This window comes from Aquarana catesbeiana, linkage group LG13, assembly GCF_042186555.1.
Source record: "Aquarana catesbeiana isolate 2022-GZ linkage group LG13, ASM4218655v1, whole genome shotgun sequence".
NCBI lineage: Eukaryota > Metazoa > Chordata > Amphibia > Anura > Ranidae > Aquarana > Aquarana catesbeiana.
In genome coordinates this window covers 32,053,808-32,074,451 of record NC_133336.1, presented here as the reverse complement: position 1 = coordinate 32,074,451, position 20,644 = coordinate 32,053,808, and the positions used below count along the sequence as shown (strand labels likewise).

Below are 20,644 nucleotides of genomic sequence, written 5' to 3'. Positions count from 1 at the left end.
GTCACAAGGAATGTACACATCCCTTGTGACAGTAATAGGTGGTGACAGGTACTCTTTATGGAGGGATCGGGGGTCTAAAAGACCCCCGATCCCTCCTTTACACTTCAAAGTATTCAGATCACCGTTTTCGGCGATTCTGAATACTGTATATTTTTTTAAAACCGGCGCCATTGGCAGCCGAGTAAACAGGAAGTGACGTTGTGACGTTGCTTTCGTGTTTATAATCAGGAGACTGGGACAAACCCATTTCCGGCTTCGTGCCAGTCTGTCACTAGCCGCTGGAGGTGGCGGATCGTCGATCGGGTCTCCCGGTGGGACGGGAGCCCTGTTCAGAGCGGGCGGGAGGCAGGGACGTTCCCTCCCGCTCCTCCAGAATAACAGCCGAGCGACCCGCTCTACGAAACGGTACCGGGATGATGCCTGCAGCTGCGGACATCATCCCGGTATAACCCCCGAAAGCCGAGGCCGCACATCTGCGTACGCTCTGCGGGAAGGGGTTAATAAAAGAATATATTAAAAACTACTCACAAACATGTGAAGGAAAGCCGCAATCTAGAGAGAGGCTCAGAGGAAGAAGGTACTCCTTCGAAACGCGTCAGCCAGCAGTGGTTCCCGTCTCCTCTCTTTCATTACCTGGAGACTGTTAATACCAGACCGATTGCCATCAGATTAAGGCTTTTATATTGCGGTTTTCCTTCACATGTTTGTGAGTCGTTTTTAATATATTCTTTTATTAACCCCTTCCCACAGAGCGTACGCAGATGCGCAGCCTCGACTTTATATTAATATTAATATATTATATTAGGATAATGCACAAGGCTGGTGCGCCCTTTTTTTCTTTTTTTGACTGCTAGGATATCCCTATGAAAAGAGGAAATGGACGCACACCACTGTAGGTCAAAATCCTTTATTAGGACATCCCAATGCTACAAGAGCAAGAGTGCTGGGTAGACGCGTTTCGCACACTACACGTGCGCTTAGTCACTAAGTGCGCGTGAAGTGTGTGAAACGCGTCCACCCAGCACTCTTGCTCTTGTAGCATTGGGATGTCCTAATAAAGGATTTTGACCTACAGTGGTGTGCGGCCACTTCTTCTATTCATTGTATGCGGAGGCGAGCCGGGGCAGGCACCCACTGGATCATTAGGCTTCCTGGTCTCACCTGGAGCGGCGGGTTTTTTGGGTTGATTGTAGGATATTCCTACCCTGGAGGGCAGCAAGGCCTGAGACGCTGTCCATTTCGAACTCTAGATCACCTGATCAACACACTTGTGCGCAAGAGTATTTGTTGTTTTGCTGCTATCAGATCTTTGCGTGTCAGGAGCGCACACAATTCCGACATGCAGGGAAACACACTGTACTATAGCAGACATGCAATGGGTGCCATTAAAGTGGAGCTCCAGCCCCCCCCCCCCCCAAATTGAAAGTCAGCAGCTACAAATACTGTAGCTGCTGACTTTTAATATTAGAACACTTACCTGTCCGGGGATCCCTGTGATGTCGGCACCCCAGACCATTTTTTCGATCGGCTCTCGGGTGCTGCCGCTGCCATTCGTTGTGAGCCTTGCGGCTTCACAGCGCGGTTTCCTACTGCGCATGCGCGAAACATGCTGTGCTTTCTGAATGGCCCAGCGGTGGTAGAAGGAGGAGGGGGGGGCAACATCTGGGGGACCTCGCTGCGGCCAGGTCTCCTGAAAGTGAGGAGTGGGTACCTGTCAAAAAGAGGTACCCGCTCCCCCCCCCCCCCCCCCCGAAAGGTGCCAAATGTAGCAGCGAAGGGGGGGGAGCAAACAAGCGGAGCTTCCCCTTTTGGGTGGAGCTCCGCTTTAATAGTTAATGACACCACCACATACCTGCAAAATGAGTGCGCCAAACTGCATGGTGCCCCGGGATCATGCATTTTGGTGCGCGCTGTGTTTGGGGAACAGGGTCAGGGGACGTCTTTTCCATGTTTATCTGGCAAAGGGCAGCCCATTCAGCGCATGACGCATGACAAATCTGCATGGGAAAGCTCCCTTTGCTTCGTTGTGTAAAATAAATCTTACCGGTCAGCCCTGATGAAGGGAGACATATACCCCCGAAACGTGTTGGGCGTCAACTCTTTTCAGATTTATGGCGACAAAGAATGATACGTGAGCTGATCCCTATGGCTCGTCCCTCTCATCCTTCCACTCCATATAAAGAGGATCTGTCACTGATGGGAAGGTGGGATCTCCATCCTCGATCGATCCTCCACCCTGTATAATGATAAGTCATTATTATATTAATGCTAATTATCGTTGATAATATATTACGCTAATAATGATAGCCCCAGCAGTGGTGAGGACAGATAATAAAACCAATAATACACCAACACAGGACATATACCAATATGAAGAGGTCACATGTAGTCAGAACTGTCAGTGTTTCTCCCACTGACACCTGCAGGGTCAGGCTCTGATTTGCTCCTATTGGGCACTGGCAGCCCCAGGTCTATCACCTACCTGCTGTCCAGCTTCCCCTCTCTGAACAGCCTCCCCCCTCCCCGGAGATGGTAGGTTCCAGCGGGCGCGGTGAACTCTGGGAAATGTAGTACGTGGCTGCACACTGACCTCTGGGCTTGGAGCAGTTGAAGCATACAAGGGGTGTGGCTAGAACAGACCACCTTCCACAGGCGTGGGGGGGAGGGGGCGGAGCTTCACTTAGAGTTGCATAAGCCGCATACCGGTGTTCTGCCTGCCGCCATTTTTTCCGAGCCTTTCCCATTCTCTCTCAATAGAGGACTTCGGCAAAATGGCGGAGAAGCGTGGGCGTGGTGGGGTGGGGAGAGGTCATCGTAGGGAAAAGTACAGTGTCCAACCAGAAAGCGAGCTTCGGCCACCTGACCGTCTGGGCGGGGCAAAGGGTTGCCCCGGTGGTTACGTGACGCTCCTCCTCATCCGGCGTGTCGCGGATCCACATCCGGCGGGGGGAGAAGGAGAGGAAGATGTCGCTGTCCTGGTGAGCGGGGCCGGGGGGTGTCTGAGGGAGGGGGGTGGCGGGGAGAGAGGCGGGTTACTCTTTATAAATAATCTCCGGTGGTATTCGGTCCTGTCCAGGCGGCCCTGCCGTGATGTGATCGTTAGAGATCTGGTCATGGCCTGGGACCCCCCCTCCCCCACCCCCCATATGTCCCCATTATACCTCATATACACCTTCTAGTACCGGGTTGGACCCCCTTTTGCCTTCATTCTTGGTGGTGGAGATACAACAAGGTGTTGGAAAGGTTCCTCAGAGATTTTGGCCCATAGTGACATGATGGCATCACACAGTTACTGCAGATTTGTCGGCTGCACATCCATAATGCCAATCTCCCATTCCACCACATCCCAAAGGTGCTCTATTGGATTGAGATGTGGTGAGTGTGGAGGCCATTGGAGTACAGGGACCTCATTGTCCAGTGGTGAGATGATTGGAGCTTTGTGACATGGTGCATTATCCTGCTGGAAGGAGCCATCAGAAGATGGGGACACTGTAGTCATAAAGGGATGGACATGGTCAGCAACAATACTCAGGGGGGGGGGGCCGTGGGGTTTAACCCCCTCAATACCGGCCCCTCCCCCCTCCTTCCTGATCAGGACAATGTTCAGCTTTCAGCACGGTCGCATTTTGAATGACAATTACGCCGTCATACAGCACCCTACACAACACACAGAGATTTCATTTGGTGGTATTTGATCACCTCTGGAGGGTTTTTATTTTTTGCTAAACGAACTAAAAAAAAGTAATTTTGGAAAAAAAAAAAAAAGTTTTACTTTTTGTTTCTGTCTATAAAATTTTGTTTTCTGCGGCACTGATGGGCACTGACAGCACTGGGCACTGGATAGGCGGCACTGATGGGCACTGGATAGGCGGCACTGATGGGCACTGGATAGGCAGCACTGATGGGCACTGACAGCACTGGGCACTGGATAGGCGGCACTGATGGGCAGCACTGATGGGCACTGGATAGGCAGCACTGATGGGCACTGACAGCACTGGGCACTGGATAGGCGGCACTGATGGGCACTGATGGGCACTGGATAGGCGGCACTGATGGGCACTGGATAGGCAGCACTGATGGGCACTGGATAGGCGGCACTGGATAGGCAGCACTGATGGGCACTGACAGCACTGGGCACTGGATAGGCGGCACTGATGGGCACTGGATAGGCAGCACTGATGGGCACTGACAGCACTGGGCACTGGATTGGCGGCACTGATGGGCACTGGATAGGCGGCACTGATGGGCACTGGATAGGCAGCACTGATGGGCACTGGATAGGCGGCACTGATGGGCACTGGATAGGCGGCACTGGATAGGCAGCACTGATGGGCACTGGATAGGCAGCACTGATGGGCACTGGATAGGCGGCACTGATGGGCACTGGATAGGCGGCACTGATGGGCACTGGATAGGCGGCACTGATGGGCACTGGATAGGCGGCACTGATGGGCACTGGATAGGCGGCACTGATGGGCACTGGATAGGCAGCACTGATGGGCACTGGATAGGCAGCACTGATGGGCACTGGATAGGCGGCACTGATGGGCACTGGATAGGCAGCACTGATGGGCACTGGATAGGCAGCACTGATGGGCACTGGATAGGCGGCACTGATGGGCACTGGATAGGCAGCACTGATGGGCACTGGATAGGCGGCACTGGATAGGCAGCACTGATGGGCACTGGATAGGCAGCACTGATGGGCACTGACAGCACTGGGCACTGGATAGGCGGCACTGATGGGCAGCACTGATGGGCACTGGATAGGCAGCACTGATGGGCACTGACAGCACTGGGCACTGGATAGGCGGCACTGATGGGCACTGGATAGGCGGCACTGATGGGCACTGGATAGGCAGCACTGATGGGCACTGGATAGGTGGCACTGATGGGCACTGGATTGGCGGCACTGATGGGCACTGGATAGGCGGCACTGATGGGCACTGGATAGGCAGCACTGATGGGCACTGGATAGGTGGCACTGATGGGCACTGGATAGGCAGCACTGATGGGCACTGGATAGGCGGCACTGGATAGGCAGCACTGATGGGCACTGGATAGGCAGCACTGATGGGCACTGACAGCACTGGGCACTGGATAGGCGGCACTGATGGGCAGCACTGATGGGCACTGGATAGGCAGCACTGATGGGCACTGACAGCACTGGGCACTGGATAGGTGGCACTGATGGGCACTGGATAGGTGGCACTGATGGGCACTGGATAGGTGGCACTGATGGGCACTGGATAGGTGGCACTGATGGGCACTGGATAGGCGGCACTGGATAGGCAGCACTGATGGGCACTGACAGCACTGGGCACTGGATAGGTGGCACTGATGGGCACTGGATAGGCAGCACTGATGGGCACTGACGGCACTGGATTGGTGGCACTGATGGGCACTGGCAGCACTGATGGGCACTGGATTGGCGGCACTGATGGGCACTGGATAGGCGGCACTGACAGCACTGGGCACTGGATTGGCGGCACTGATGGGCACTGGATTGGCGGCACTGATGGGCACTGGATAGGCGGCACTGACAGCACTGGGCACTGGATTGGCGGCACTGATGGGCACTGGATTGGCGGCACTGATGGGCACTGGATTGGCGGCACTGATGGGCACTGGATTGGCGGCACTGATGGGCACTGGATTGGCGGCACTGATGGGCACTGGATTGGCGGCACTGATGGTCATCTGAAGGGCACTGACAGGCGTTCCTGATGGGGCACAGACTGGCAGCTGATGGGCACCTCTCATGGGGGCTGCATTGATGATCAATGTGCTAATTATCAGCGCAGACCTTCCCCCTCCCATCTGACAGGGAGAGATGCGGATCGGCTTTTCCTGTCAGCGCAAACCAAGGAAAGCCGTTTACAGGCACTTCCTGGTTAACGCTGTGATCGGTCACAGCTGATCATGTGATCAGGAGCCTCTGTCCTTACCACGATCTTAGATGTGCTGTGTCAGAGTGACGCACAACACCACTGATCTCCGTGTGCCGGCATGTTATCCTGAAAGACGTAATGTGATGTCCAGTAGGGCTGGGGGAAAAATCGATTTAAATCTTGAATCGAGTTGAGAGGTCAAATCGATTCAAAATTTAAGCAAATCGATTTTTTTTTTTTCCACCGCACCGGTCCCGAGGCGCTGTGGGCATGAGTTTTTAGGCGAGGCAGCGGCTACGGCCGGACGCCGCAGACTAGGCCAAAGCCGCGGCCTCACCTAAAAGCTCATGCCCGCAGCGCCTCGGGACCAGCGCGGTTTCCAAAGAAAAAAAAAAATTCGAATCGTGAATCGGGGTTTTTTTTTTTAAGAGAATCGAAGATTTTTTTTTTTTTTTTTTTTTTCAGAAAATCTCCCAGCCCTAATGTCCAGTCAGGATAACAGAAGCTCTGCCCGGCAGTCGTTCTGCTACTGGCTGGGGTGGGAAGATGCTCTCTTCTTCTGGGACCATGTAATATGGTGTCACACTTGTGCGCCCCACAGGGGAGCGCTGGCTGTGTCCCTGGGACACGGCGCATCCCCGATCTCAGTAAAGAGCCAATGATGAGGCTCCTCCCCTGTGTGTCCAATCACAGCTGATCACATGTAAAGAAAGAGATGCCGGTTATCGGCTTTCCTCTCCTCACACTGACAGCAGGAGAGGAGAGCCAATCGGTGACCTTCCACAGGGGAGATCTGTACAGATAAAGAGGAGTTCCACCCAAAAGTGGAAGCTTCACTTATCTAATTCCTTCTCCCACATTTGGCACCATTCGGGGGGGGGGGGAGGTACCTGCCAGGCCAGTAAGAGAGAGCAGCGCACTTCACGCATGCGCAGTGGGTATCCAGCTGTGAAGCCCGCAAGGCTTCACTGCCTGGTTCCCATACCGAACACGGTGGTGGCGGCAACACCCGACAGCCAATAGAAATCCAACATCATGGAAACTTTGGACAGGTAAGTGTCCTAATATTAAAAGTTATCTACAGTATTTGTAGCTGCTGACTTTTAATTTTTGAAGAGGAAGGCGGAACTCTGCTTTAATCCGGGGCACCGAATATCAATGCAGCCCCATCAGTTCCACCTATCAGTGCCCATCAATGCCGCCTCACCAGCGCACATCAGTGAAGGAGAGAAATGACTTGTGTACAAAATAAGGAGAGGAGAGCCAATCAGCGGCATCTCCTTAGAGGAGACTTGTACAGATTATCAGTGCAGCCCTAACAGTGCCCATAAGTGCTGCATATCAATGCTGCCTCACCAGCGCACATCAGTGAAGGAGAAAAATGACTTATGTACAACGTTTTTTTCAAAATTTTTCAGTCTTTTTTTTTTCATATGTTTAGCAAAAAATAAAAAAACACCCGGTGGTGATTAAATACCACCAAAAGAAATCTCTATTTGTCAAAATGATAAAAAATGTATTTTGGGTACAGCGCTGCACGACTGCGCAATTGTCATTCCAAATGTGACGGCTCTAAAAGCTGAAAATTGGCCTAGGCAGTGCCCGGTATTGAAGCAGTTAAACTATACACTTTGGGCCCCTTAGTACCAATTGAGCGCTAAGAAAATACCCTCCCCCCCCCCACACCATTACACCACCAGCCTGAACCTTTTCCACTCTAACCTGCTGAACCGGCCGAGTTTCGATCCCTGTATGGCCAGTTTAAGTCTCTTCCTTACAGACGTACAACGATCAGCCATAACATTATGACCACCAACTGGTAAAGTGAATAACATTGATTATCTGGTTACAATGGTATATATTGGGCAGCAAGTGAACATGTTGTCCCTGAAGTTTAATGCAGAAAATGTTGATCACAGTTTGTTGTGTATGGGGGCTGCATAGCGGCAGACCAGTCGGGGTGCCCATGCTGACCTGTGTCCACAGCCAGAAGTGCCTACAATGGGCACGTGAGCATCAGAACTGGACCACGGAGGAAGAAGGTGGCCTGGTCTGATGGGTCACATTTTTTCTTTTACATCTGTGTCACTTACCCAGGGAAGAGATGGCACCAGGATGCAGTATGGGAAGAAACCAGCGGAGGCAGTGTGATGCTTTGGGCAATGTTCTGCTGGGAAGTCTTGGCTCCTGCCGTTCATGTGGAGGTTACTTGACACGGATCACCTACCTAAACATTGTTCATGACCAAGTGCACCCCTTCAAAGACACAGTAGTCCCTGATGGCTGTGGCCTCTTCAGCAGGATAATGTGCCCCACCACACTGAAAAAATGGGTCAAGAATGGTTTGAGGAACACAAGTTTGAGGTGTTGACTTGTCCTCCAAGTTGACCAGAACTCAATCCAATCGATCACCTGTGGGATGTGCTGGAAAAAGGCCTGATTCACGGAGGCCTCACCTCCCATAAAGTTCTGGCTGATCGGTGGTACATACTTACACATACTGGGGTCAATTTAGACAAGAGCCGATGAACCTACCGGCATATCTTTGGAGTGTGGAAGGAAACCCAAGCAACCACAGGAAGAATATGAAACTCTACACAGACAGTGTCCAAGCTGGTCCATGTTCAAGCTGAGGATTTCAGTGCAGAGAGGTAGAAGTGCTGATCACTGAGGCAATGCTAGCTGCTGCCTTCTTATTTTTCTGTCTGTGTTGCAGATTTCTCCTCACTTCCTGTCTGTGAAACCTGGTGTCCCCAGGGCAGGAAATGAGGGGAAATTCAGCCCTGGATAGCAGTACAATCCTATTAGTAGGTCCATTTCATCCAGTCTTAGTTGGAAATACACTTCAAGTTTCCAGCATCCAGCAAACCATGACATTTAGTCTAAATGGAGTGACCCTGTCATTGTTACCTTTCACTTTTCTGTGTGCACAGAGTGACTTGTGATCTCTGGGAAAGTTCTGGGGTTTACAATAGAGAACGAGAGGTGACCTGGGTTTTATTGGGTGGTATTTTATAGCTGGTGGGGGGAGCGGACTGTGCTGCCTATAAGTGATATCAGATCTCCAGCCACGGTCACAGGTGATGTCACTGGGTGGACTGACCATCTCTCCTCTCCAGTCACGGTCACATGCGATGCCACTGGGTGGACTGACTGTCTCTCTTCTGTCCAGCCACGGTCACATGTGATGTCACTGGGTGGACTGACTGTCTCTCTTCTGTCCAGCCACGGTCACATGTGATGTCACTGGGTGGACTGACTGTCTCTCCTCTCCAGTCACGGTCACATGTGATGTCACTGGGTGGACTGACTGTCTCTCTTCTGTCCAGCCACGGTCACATGTGATGTCACTGGGTGGACTGACTGTCTCTCCTCTCCAGTCACGGTCACATGCGATGTCACTGGGTGGACTGACTGTCTCTCCTCTCCAGCCACGGTCACATGCGATGTCACTGGGTGGACTGACTGTCTCTCCTCTCCAGTCACGGTCACATGCGATGCCACTGGGTGGACTGACTGTCTCTCCTCTCCAGCCGTAGTCACATGTGATGTCACTGGGTGGACTGACTGTCTCTCCTCTCCAGTCACGGTCACATGTGATGTCACTGGGTGGACTGACTGTCTCTCTTCTGTCCAGCCACGGTCACATGTGATGTCACTGGGTGGACTGACTGTCTCTCCTCTCCAGTCACGGTCACATGCGATGTCACTGGGTGGACTGACTGTCTCTCCTCTCCAGCCACGGTCACATGCGATGTCACTGGGTGGACTGACTGTCTCTCCTCTCCAGTCACGGTCACATGCGATGCCACTGGGTGGACTGACTGTCTCTCCTCTCCAGCCGTAGTCACATGTGATGTCACTGGGTGGACTGACTGTCTCTCTTCTGTCCAGCCACGGTCACATGTGATGTCACTGGGTGGACTGACTGTCTCTCTTCTGTCCAGCCACGGTCACACGTGATGTCACTGGGTGGACTGACCGTCTCTCCTCTCCAGCCGTAGTCACACGTGGTAGTGTCATTGAGTAAACTGACCTTGTCTTCTCTCCCCAGTTTCCTACCCGCTCCCACTCAGCTCTCCCAGGACCAGCTGGAGGCTGAGGAGAAGATCAGAGCTCAGAAGTCTCTGCAGACGGCTTTGGTTGCATCACGAAGAGAACCGCCCCCTTATGGGCATCGGAAAGGCTGGGTGCCCCGAACTGTGGAGGTGAGTGTTATCGGGGCACATTGTGAAATCTACATTGGTTAGATCAGTCAGTATTAGGGGGCTCCTCTTGGGTGGGACTAAATAGGGTGGGTTAGGATTCAGATTGGACAGATTATTACACAAATGGTGAATTCTGCAATACATTTATATTTTGTTTCATATGTTTTAAAGTAACCTGCATGTGGGGATGGCTGATGTTTATTTTTTGTATGTTGTAAAACTTAATAAAAATGTATCTGAGGAAAAAAACCCTGTAATACAGAACAATCAATCTTGCAAAGTTGAAGTCCATTTTATAAAAACCGCTGACAGGCTTCTTTTAACCAAAGAGACCCTAGTGGCCTGTCAGCGGTAATGTAATATGAGCTGTGCATGTGCAGCTCAGACCACATTTACGGCACCCTTGCTGTGCCGTGGTAATGTGACTCCTGTGCACGGGAGTGATGTAATTCAAGAATCTGAAGAGACGGTGCCTGGAAGTAAGACTGAAAGCTTCTGGGACCAGGAGGAGCGGTAAGAGCACAGCGCTGGAGGGCTGTGTTTTAACAGGCAAGTCTGCCATGATGTGCTAGTATGAAGTGTATACTAGCACATTATGGCAGAACACTGCCGGAGGGCCATTTTCAACATTTTTGTAAAACGGGATTAACCACTTGCTGACTGCCACATTGCGGCCGCGCTGCACATAATCACGTATATATTCATGATCCTGCGCTTCTGGGTATCAGGCGCGAATGTACACCGACGGCGGCTTAGGCCGGCACCCGCTGATCGTTCAGTACACAGGCAGAACGGCGGTCTGCCTATGTAAACAAGGCAGATTGCCGTTCTGTCTGTACAGAAGACATGGATCCTGTGTTGTTGTAAAGCAGAAACACTGATCCATGCCTTCCACTAGTAAAAGCACCTCCCCCACTACACTGAAACATTAGCTAGTCACACAGTTAACCCTTCGATAGCCCCTGATAATAACCTCTTCCCAGCTAGTGTCAGTACAGTGACAGTGCATATTTTTAGCACTGATCACTGTATTTGTGTCACTTAGTGTCCGAATTGACCGCTGCAATATCGTAGTCTCGCTAGGGCTTGCTGATTGCCATCATTACTAGTTAAAGAAAAATAAAATCCATAAATATATCCTATAGTTTGAAGACAGAATAACTTTTGCGCAAACCAATTAATATACGATTATTGGAAATTTTTTTTTTGTACCAAAAATATGTAGCAGAATACATATTAGCCTTAATTTATGGATAATTTAGATTTTTTTTTTTAAAATAAATAAACATAAAATATATAATTTTTTTTTTTATAGCAGAATGTAAAAATATTTTTATTTTTTTTTTCAAAATTGTCAGTTGTTATTTGAGATGTGTGTGTGTGTGTGTGTGTATGTATATGTGTGTGTGTATATGTATGTATATATATATATATATATATATATATATATATATATATATATATATATATATATATATATATATATATATATATATATATATATATATATATTTTTTAAATGCAGCGATCAAATGCCACCAAAATAAAGCTCTATTTGTTGGGAAAATGTTTATTTATGGTCATGTCGAGGGGTAAATCTTCCGGAGCTGAAGTGGTTAATACTGCTTAAAACGAAAAAGAAAAAAAAAAACCCAAAAAACATGGGGATAAGTATAGTTGGCCATACACTGATAGTGCAGGCTGAATTAAAAAAAAAAAAACGTATTCCTCTGCCCTCACTACACAGCACAGATGGATGAATCTCCTGCTGTGTCCATTGGCAAAATCCCTGAAAAGCAGCTGCATTTGATTGGACAATGCCGCTCCTGGCTCCTTCAGTTTTTCAATCGAGGGATGTCGCAGGAGGTGGCCGCTGAGCCCGATTCATACAGTGTATAGCCAGCTTTAGGCTCCCATTCCTGACCACCTTCTGGAATCTGAACTCGTGCTTCAAAATGAGTGAGAATTGCTTTTCTGCATACTTGGAAGACAGGTGATCAGCATGAGAATCGGGCGTTTCCACTGTCGATCATTATTTTTTTTTTTTTTTTTCTTGTGAGCGATTGTCACACAATTCTGTGTGTTGCGCAGAGGGCAGGCTATTCATTTCAATGGGCTGCTGTATGCATGTTTGTCACTGCAGAAAAGCTCGTCCTGATCCAGGTGTATTTTTCCACACAACAATCACACCATGTTTGGGGTAACGATGAATGCCACCCAAATGCGTGTCGCACGTTTTTGCAATTGTGGCGATTCTGCTAATCTCCTAATCACCCGAGTGTGAACTGGGCCTAGCTGGACATTTTACTCCCCAGAAAGAAACAGATCTTCAACCCCTTCATCTCTCATACTCGATATATTGCCTATGGACCAGAGCAATCCTTCGCTCCCTTTTTGTTTTTTTCTGCTATGGGCCTGTTTAGCAATAACTTCCTCATTAATTAAGAAATACCAGTACATTTTTTTTCATTACTTTTGTCTGTAAATTGTATAAAAAAAGAAACATTTTTGCAAGATATCTAAAAAAAAAAAAAAAAAAAGAAAAGTTTTTTTGTCTCTTTATTTTTTGATAAGTTTTAGGGCTTGTGCGGCAGGGACTGCCACTCCTCTGAAAAGCGATCCTTGCTCAGTTTGCTTCTTAGAGGTGTGTGACAGGCAGTGGGGAGGCGTTGCACTCAGTTGTGGTGCTGCCCCATTTGGTCGTATTTGGCGCTGGCGCCGCCTGCAGAAAGCAACGTGCTGTTTAGGTTTTATCACAGCTGCAGGATATGTTCAGCTGTATGTTGATGTTCAGGCGGGTGGTCGGGGAAAGTAAACCCGCAGCTCAAGCACCCACATAGCACTCCCAGTTTCCATAACTGGTTAACCCCTTTCCGCCCACGCTGTTGTCTTTTGGTGCTCAGTTTGCTGGGAGGGCGTACACGGACGTCGTCGTTTGATCGTTCGGGCAGCGCGCTCTGTGATCACTGTGCCCTTCGCACTCAACTGATCACAGATCAAAGTAAAGGGCCAATCACAGCGGCCCTTCACCATGTAATCAGCTGTGTCCAATGACAGCTGATCACAGAAGTAAAAATAAGCCAGTTATCGGCTTTTCTTTCCTCATGCTGACAGCATGAGGAGAGAAAAAGAGAGCCGATAACCTGCTTTTGTTAAAGGGACATCGCCACTGATAATTGGGCACTGATATTTGGGTCCTGATTATCAGTGCTGCCAATCAGAGCAGCCTCATCAGCGCACATCAGTGAAGGAGAAAAATTACCTGTTTGGAAAATTTTATAATAAACTATAAAAAAAAATTTTCAAAATTTTCTGTAATTTTTTGCGTTTGTTTAGCAAAAATAAAAAGCCCGGTGGTGATTAAATACCACCAAAAGAAAGCTGTTTGTGTGGGGAAAAAAAAAAAACATAAAAATGTCATGGGTACAGTGTTACATGACCGCGCAATTGTCATTCAAAGTGCGACAGCGCTGAACATTGGCCTGGGCAGGAAGGGGGAAAAAGTGGCCGGTAGGCAAATGGTTAATCTGCAGGCAGTCACCGCACATCTCATGTGAACACTCGGCCCCTGCAAACGCCTCACACTTGTCATCGTCATACTGATTGTTATTTTTCAGGAAACATTCAAGTATCCTCTGTATAAGGGCCTTCTCTGTGTTTGGGAAGTGAAATTGATTAATTGCACTATATCTTTCTTTGCAGGATTTTGGCGATGGAGGGGCGTTCCCGGAAATCCACGTGGCGCAGTACCCCCTGGACATGGGCAGGAAGAAGCGGATGTCCAATTCCCTGGCTGTACAAGTGGATGCAGAGGGGAAGATCAAGTATGATGCCATTGCACGGCAGGGCCAGGGAAAAGAAAAGGTGAGGGTCTGCGGGATGTTTGGGTGGGAGGTGTGAATCTGGGATCAAAGTCTCTGGCAGTTGTTGGTCATTACTGCTACCTGTTTACTCCTCTGCTCTTGTCAGCCGTCTCTCAGTATAGGCTGCCTGTTACAGGGCTTGTTCTCTGTCCTGTTATAGCTTGTGAAATGTTATCGAATAGAATCCTTCAGCTAGGGAGTCTGGAATCTGAATGTTCTTCTTTTTCTTGTCTGTAGGTTATATACAGTAAATACACAGACCTGGTACCTAAGGAAGTGATGAATGAAGATGACCCAGACCTTCAGAGACCCGATGAAGAGGCAGTCCGAGAGGTAACAATTTTTGGTTTTATTGGACTTATGATGTATACATGACTGTATTGTTCCTGGGTGTGTTCCATCGGCATCCCCAGAACTTTATCTGAGTGCTCACCAACAGCTCAGAGTCGGCTACCGTTGATCAGGTGCTGGTAGGGCAGACTTCCATGGCTGTCAGCACTGTGCAGCCAATCCCTGAGTCCCTCCTATCAACCTTGGGTGTCACAGCTCACTTTAAAAGGCATTTGGTAAAGGGTTGAGATTTTGCTAATAACCTTGTTTTTGCAGCTGACAGACAAGACCCGCCAGGCCCTGGATAAAGCTGTATCCCAGAAGATAGCCGCAGCCATGCCGGTTCGAGCCGCAGACAAGCTGGCACCAGCACAGTACATCAGGTGAGGTGCTGAGACTTGGGAGGGCAGATCATGTAGGAGGGCCTTTGTTACATAGGGAGAATGGATTGTGCCAGGAGGGTCCCTTTTACAGTAGGGAGGGTAGGCTTCGATAAGAGTGTTACACGGGGGAGGCTGGACTGTGTTAGGAGGGTCCTCATTACATGGGGGAAGGTGGACTGTGCTAGGAGGGTCCTCATTACATGGGGGAGGGTGGACTGTGCTAGGAGGGTCCTCATTACATGGGGGAGGGTGGACTGTGCTAGGAGGGTCCTCATTACATGGGGGAGGGTGGACTGTGCTAGGAGGGTCCTCATTACATGGGGGAGGGTGGACTGTGCTAGGAGGGTCCTCATTACATGGGGGAGGGTGGACTGTGCTAGGAGGGTCCTCATTACATGGGGGAGGGTGGACTGTGCTAGGAGGGTCCTCATTACATGGGGGAAGGTGGACTGTGCTAGGAGGGTCCTCATTACATGGGGGAAGGTGGACTGTGCTAGGAGGGTCCTCATTACATGGGGGAGGGTGGACTGTGCTAGGAGGGTCCTCATTACATGGGGGAGGGTGGACTGTGCTAGGAGGGTCCTCATTACATGGGGGAGGGTGGACTGTGCTAGGAGGGTCCTCATTACATGGGGGAGGGTGGACTGTGCTAGGAGGGTCCTCATTACATGGGGGAGGGTGGACTGTGCTAGGAGGGTCCTCATTACATGGGGGAAGGTGGACTGTGCTAGGAGGGTCCTCATTACATGGGGGAGGGTGGACTGTGCTAGGAGGGTCCTCATTACATGGGGGAGGGTGGACTGTGCTAGGAGGGTCCTCATTACATGGGGGAGGGTGGACTGTGCTCGGAGGGTCCTCATTACATGGGGGAGGGTGGACTGTGCTCGGAGGGTCCTCATTACATATGGGGGGGGGTGTGGACTGTGCTAGGAGGGTTTTCGTTACATGAGGGAGGGTGGACTGTGCTCGGAGGGTCCTCATTACATATGGGGGGGGGGGACTGTGCTAGAAGGGTTCTCATTACATGGGGGAGGGTGGACTGTGCTAGAAGGGTTCTCATTACATGGGGGAGGGTGGACTGTGCTAGAATGCTAGAAGGGTCCTCATTACATGGGGGGGGGGGGGGGGGGGGGGTTGGACTGTGCTAGGAGGGTCCTCATTAAATGGGGGAGGGTGGACCTTAAAGTGGCAAACCTGTTAAATGATGCCCCCCAGTGTTGCGGTGTTGGCGTTCTAATTGGCCTTGAGTACTTCCATCTTCTCCTGGTCTTCCTTGCAGTTGCACTCGGTTTAGCTACTTGAATGGCCAAGCTGTGATCATGTCACTCCTACGCATGCGCACAGAAGTAACTTGATGAGCTGATCTCTGAAGCATTTATGACAGAAGAGACCATTAGAACTTTAAGTGGTTAAAAACGTTCATTTTTGTTTATTAAAAAAACAAAACAAGGGTTTACAAATGGGGAGGATGGACTATGCCAGGGAAACCCTCATTACATGGAGGAGTGTATACTGTCATGAGAGGGTCCTCATTACATATTCTTGTCTCTTCCCAGGTACACGCCATCCCAGCAAGGTGTGGCATTCAACTCAGGAGCCAAGCAGAGGGTCATTCGTATGGTGGAGATGCAGAAAGACCCTATGGAGCCGCCACGTTTCAAGTAAGTGCTGGCTGGTATAGTAGGGTACAAGACCGGGTATTTGTAATATAATGATGGGAAGCAGAATGAAAATTCATCACTTTATCATCTTGCTCCTCCAGAATAAACAAGAAGATCCCGCGTGGCCCCCCGTCTCCTCCTGCTCCTGTGATGCACTCTCCCAGCAGGAAGGTAAGTACTCCGGTCTGCTCCCTAGTTGGAGGAGAGAGGTGCCCCAGGAAAAATGGAGTGATGTATTTCTGTCTTGCTCCTCTATTCTGTGTTGTACAGTAGGTGGGGGGAGGGTAATGTATCTCTGGTAATTCTGATATTAGTGCAGTGAGGTGGAGCTCTGTAGACACATCCAGCCTACCCTGCACCACTTGATGGGGAATGTCATCTGCATTATTTGTATGTAATGAATTTCTTGTCTGATGTCCTTTTTAGATGACCGTCAAGGAGCAGCAAGAATGGAGAATCCCCCCTTGCATTTCTAACTGGAAAAACGCTAAGGTAACCTGAACTGATGCGTCGGTCACTGGTCACCCCTGGTACACACATCAGCAGCATATAATATGGGCAATGCCATCCTGTCTGTATATGCTTTTCTCTGTTGGGGGAGCCGCCTCAACATGGCACGAGGCACCTGGGAAAAGAAGGTTTCTATAGATTAGCATTGGAATACTCCTGGAATGGGGGGTCCCAGATAGAGCAGAAAATCTGTGCAGAGGGTCCTAAAATATACTGAAGGCACGCTGACATTCTAGTTAATAGTTCCAGAATGATGTAGGGAAGAGCAGGGAGTGCCGGGGCCTCAGCCATCGTCAACATCAACTGATACATTATGTATGGCAAAAAATAGTTGTCATAACAATTAAATCTCCCATGAAACACTGATATAGCAAATGTTATCATTTTTAAATCTTGATCATGGGTGTAAATAAAGGCGGAGGGGTTTCCTCCATGGATTATACTTCTGTTCATGGACATTGCACAGCAGCGACTTGGTTCAGGGATTATCATCATTTTGTTCCCCCAGCATTGCTCAGTGCCCCCAAAAATGTATAATTTTCTTCCCCCCCCCCCCCAGCAGTCAAAATTTTGATAACTGACTTGAGTGGCTCATGACGTTGGCTAATAACCCTTATCTGGCCTCTTTTTCCTTTCTTTAGGGTTACACCATCCCTCTGGACAAGCGGTTGGCTGCTGATGGCAGAGGCCTCCAGACTGTCCACATTAATGAGAACTTTGCTAAACTAGCTGAAGCTTTGTACATTGCTGACAGAAAGGTGAGTGTGTGTCTGACGATGTGTACAGTTTGGACGGAAGAGTAGTGCATGTCTAAAGATGTGTACAAAAGGTGAATGAATGTCTGAGGATGGGTACAGTGCGGACGGAAGGTGAATGAATGTCTGAGGATTGTGTACAGTGCTAATGGGATGGGTAGCGTGTGATGATTTGTGTGGACAGTAGCCGTGTGTTCCTCCCCATTGACACCTGACTGCCTCGGCAGGCCCGGGAAGCTGTGGAGATGAGAGCCCAAGTGGAAAGGAAGATGGCACAGAAGGAGAAGGAGAAAAAGGAGGAAAAGTTGAGAGAACTGGCTCAGATTGCCAGAGAACGCCGAGCTGGAATAAAGTCTCATGCAGAGAAAGGTGAGATCCACAGGTATATTGTAGAGGGGTTATGATGATATCCCAATACTTACATATTGACACATTGATATTTCTCTTCCAGAGGATGGAGAAGCCAGAGAGAGGGATGAAATCAGAGATAACCGGCGAAAGGAGCGACAACATGAGCGTAACCTGTCCAGGGCAGCCCCCGACAAGAGGTAAAACTGAATCTTCGGTGTTATCAATATGCTCATTGCTTAGATGACCAATTATAAGTGGAAGAAGAGGGGAAACAGCCAACCCCTGCTGATGATAATAAAGCTGCAGTGTGAACACAGAGGAAGACCACTTTCATGTGGTTACGTCTCACTTATGTACATGACATTTTATCTTCCAGGTCAAAGCTGCAGAGGAATGAGGATCGAGACATCAGTGAACAGATTGCTCTTGGAATACCCAGCCAGCGACCGACAGCGGAGATCCAGTACGACCAGCGGCTCTTCAACCAAAGCAGGGTAACTCCAGTTCCCACTACTGCCCTGTTACTGCACCTCTGGCCATACAGACATGTAAAGGAATGTACAATGTTCACTCCACTTTGGAGATGGCAAGAGGAGCACAAAAGAACATTTAGAAGTAATTTCTGCTCCCATCAGATGTCACTGAAAAATAAAATGGCCCTTCAGAGGGTGCATTGCAGGAAGCACCAAAATCATTACTGGATAGTGAGCTGGGGGCATATCTGTTACAGCAGAACTGTTCCCTTTGTGTCTTCAATTCAACATATTTCATTATAAGACAGGTGTAGCTCAGGGGGCAAGGCCAGGTCTTGAATGCCAACGAGCCAGCTGCTGATTCACTGTAGGCAGGCAGATGTGAACAGGATAATCCACATGTCAATTGCAGTCAGGAGCAGCAGCAGGAAGATGCTTCCTCAACACTGAACAGCAGAAAAGAGTACTCAGTGTGCACCACATTCCACCCAACTGATGACGTCGGTGCTCTATCCATTAGCGTGACCCCTTCTGTGGTAAAGCCTATGGCAGTGGGGATTTTTAATTGTGCCCAATGATTCTAGTACCAGAGGTAGCTCCCAGTCTTTTGCCTACTCCCAAAGGACACAGCCATGGCTTATACCTGGAGAGTACTATGGCTAACACAATACACTCAGGTTTGGAAACGCCACAATGCAGAGCCCAGTGACTGAAGGTCACATTCCAGGTTAGCCTTACATGTCCAAGCCAGCAGGGTCTAGTCTCCTCCAAAGCTTTAAGCTGAGAAAATGCAGATACAGATAACTGTGCATAGAGGCCAGCTCAGCATTGTGTAGAAGACATATAAAGTGACTAAACCCTCGCTTTTAAAATAAAAATAACAAACAAACATGTCTATATGTACCTGCTCTGTGCAATAGTTCTGCACAGAGCAGCCCCAATCCTCTTCTGGGGGTACCCCGCTGGCGTTTCAAACTCCTCCTCCATTCAAGTAAATGGGGCCACTCTGCAAGCATCCTGCCACTGCATGAAGTGCACAGAGTTGCAGCAAGCTAGTTCTGGGTCAAAGCAGGTGGTGAAGAGGTGATACGACACATTGCTGCTCAACTCTTTACTCACTGTACAGGGTTGCTGAGATGCCTCCTTCACTTGAATGGGGTCACACTTGGTGGGCGCTACCCCTACCCAACGTGACGGTGTAAAATTCCTGCTGCAACGTGTGTACACCCCTGGTCACTATATCTAAAGGTGGTGTTTAAGGGGTGGTAAAAAAACACCCCCCAAAAGTCTTTGCTGTTGTCCAGGAACAGGGAAAGCCCAGAATCACCTAATGCTCCTCCTCCTAACCATTGGTCTTGATTTGCAGGGTATGGACAGTGGCTTTGCCGGTGGGGAGGATGAGGTGTACAATGTATATGATCAGCCTTGGAGAAGTAGCAAGGAAATGGCACAAACCATCTACCGGCCCAAGAACCAAGATGTGGATTTCGGCCCAGACTTGGACACACTGATGAAGAACAACAGGTGAGGACAATGAATATGCACAGAGTTCCCTGACCAAATGATTCCTCACTATTTTCCCTGACATTCATTCTTTTCTTCTCAGATTCGTTCCTGATAAGGAGTTCACCGGCTCAGACCGCAAGCAGCGCCGCGATGGGCCCGTACAGTTTGAGGAGGATCCTTTCGGTTTGGACAAGTTCTTGGAGGAAGCCAAACAGCACGGAGGATCTAAACGCCCCTCAGACAGCGGCCGTGCCAAGGAGCACGACCATGAGGGCAAAAAGCGCAGGAAGGAGTGAGGGGGGGGGGGTGACCCGGGCCAGTCCTGGGACTGTTTTGTGGGGTCTGCACTGTTTTCACCAGGATCCAAGGACTGTGTTTTGGCAGCCCTACTATTGTCACCGGGCTAAAAAATCTGCCCATATCAGTTATGTACATATGTATCAAAGTGCTGACCAAACACCTCTGAGCAATGATGTGTAAGAAGAGTCACTGAAGTCTGCAGAGCATTGCTCCGGGTGCAGCAAGTACTGTGTGTGTCTGTAGAGTGGGGAAGCTTCAATCAATTCCTAACCTCATATACCAGATTTCCAGACTAAACATTCTGGATGGTTCCCACAATGGACAGAGAAATCCTATTCCTCTGCTGTATGACACAATGTCGGTTTCTGGAATTTTTTTATGTTGCATATCCGATATTTAGAGAAATGACAGTA

General features: G+C 49.4%; 2 protein-coding genes across 3 annotated transcripts in view; one reads left to right on the top strand and one right to left on the bottom strand.

Annotated features, from left to right (window-relative positions):
* ADCK1 (aarF domain containing kinase 1) overlaps positions 1 to 2,642 on the bottom strand; it is a 39,592-nt gene extending 36,950 nt beyond the window's left edge. Inside the window, exons 1-2 of one of the 2 annotated variants that reach the window (XM_073610557.1) lie at positions 2,483 to 2,642; positions 2,045 to 2,236 (exon numbers count right to left, since the gene is read on the bottom strand). The gene's annotated coding sequence lies outside the window, so the exon portion shown is untranslated. The other variant, XM_073610558.1, reaches the window with a different exon arrangement.
* Positions 2,643 to 2,861: 219 nt separating this feature from the next.
* SNW1 (SNW domain containing 1) lies at positions 2,862 to 20,284 on the top strand. Its single transcript, XM_073609785.1, has 14 exons — positions 2,862 to 2,978; positions 9,946 to 10,099; positions 13,802 to 13,963; positions 14,200 to 14,295; positions 14,569 to 14,675; positions 16,232 to 16,336; positions 16,438 to 16,507; positions 16,763 to 16,828; positions 17,488 to 17,604; positions 17,829 to 17,970; positions 18,053 to 18,149; positions 18,329 to 18,446; positions 19,792 to 19,949; positions 20,032 to 20,284. Exons 1-14 carry the CDS (start codon positions 2,965 to 2,967, stop codon positions 20,225 to 20,227), a joined length of 1,602 nt encoding a protein of 533 aa, XP_073465886.1. The 5' UTR covers positions 2,862 to 2,964; the 3' UTR covers positions 20,228 to 20,284.
* The last annotated feature ends 360 nt before the right edge of the window (positions 20,285 to 20,644 follow it).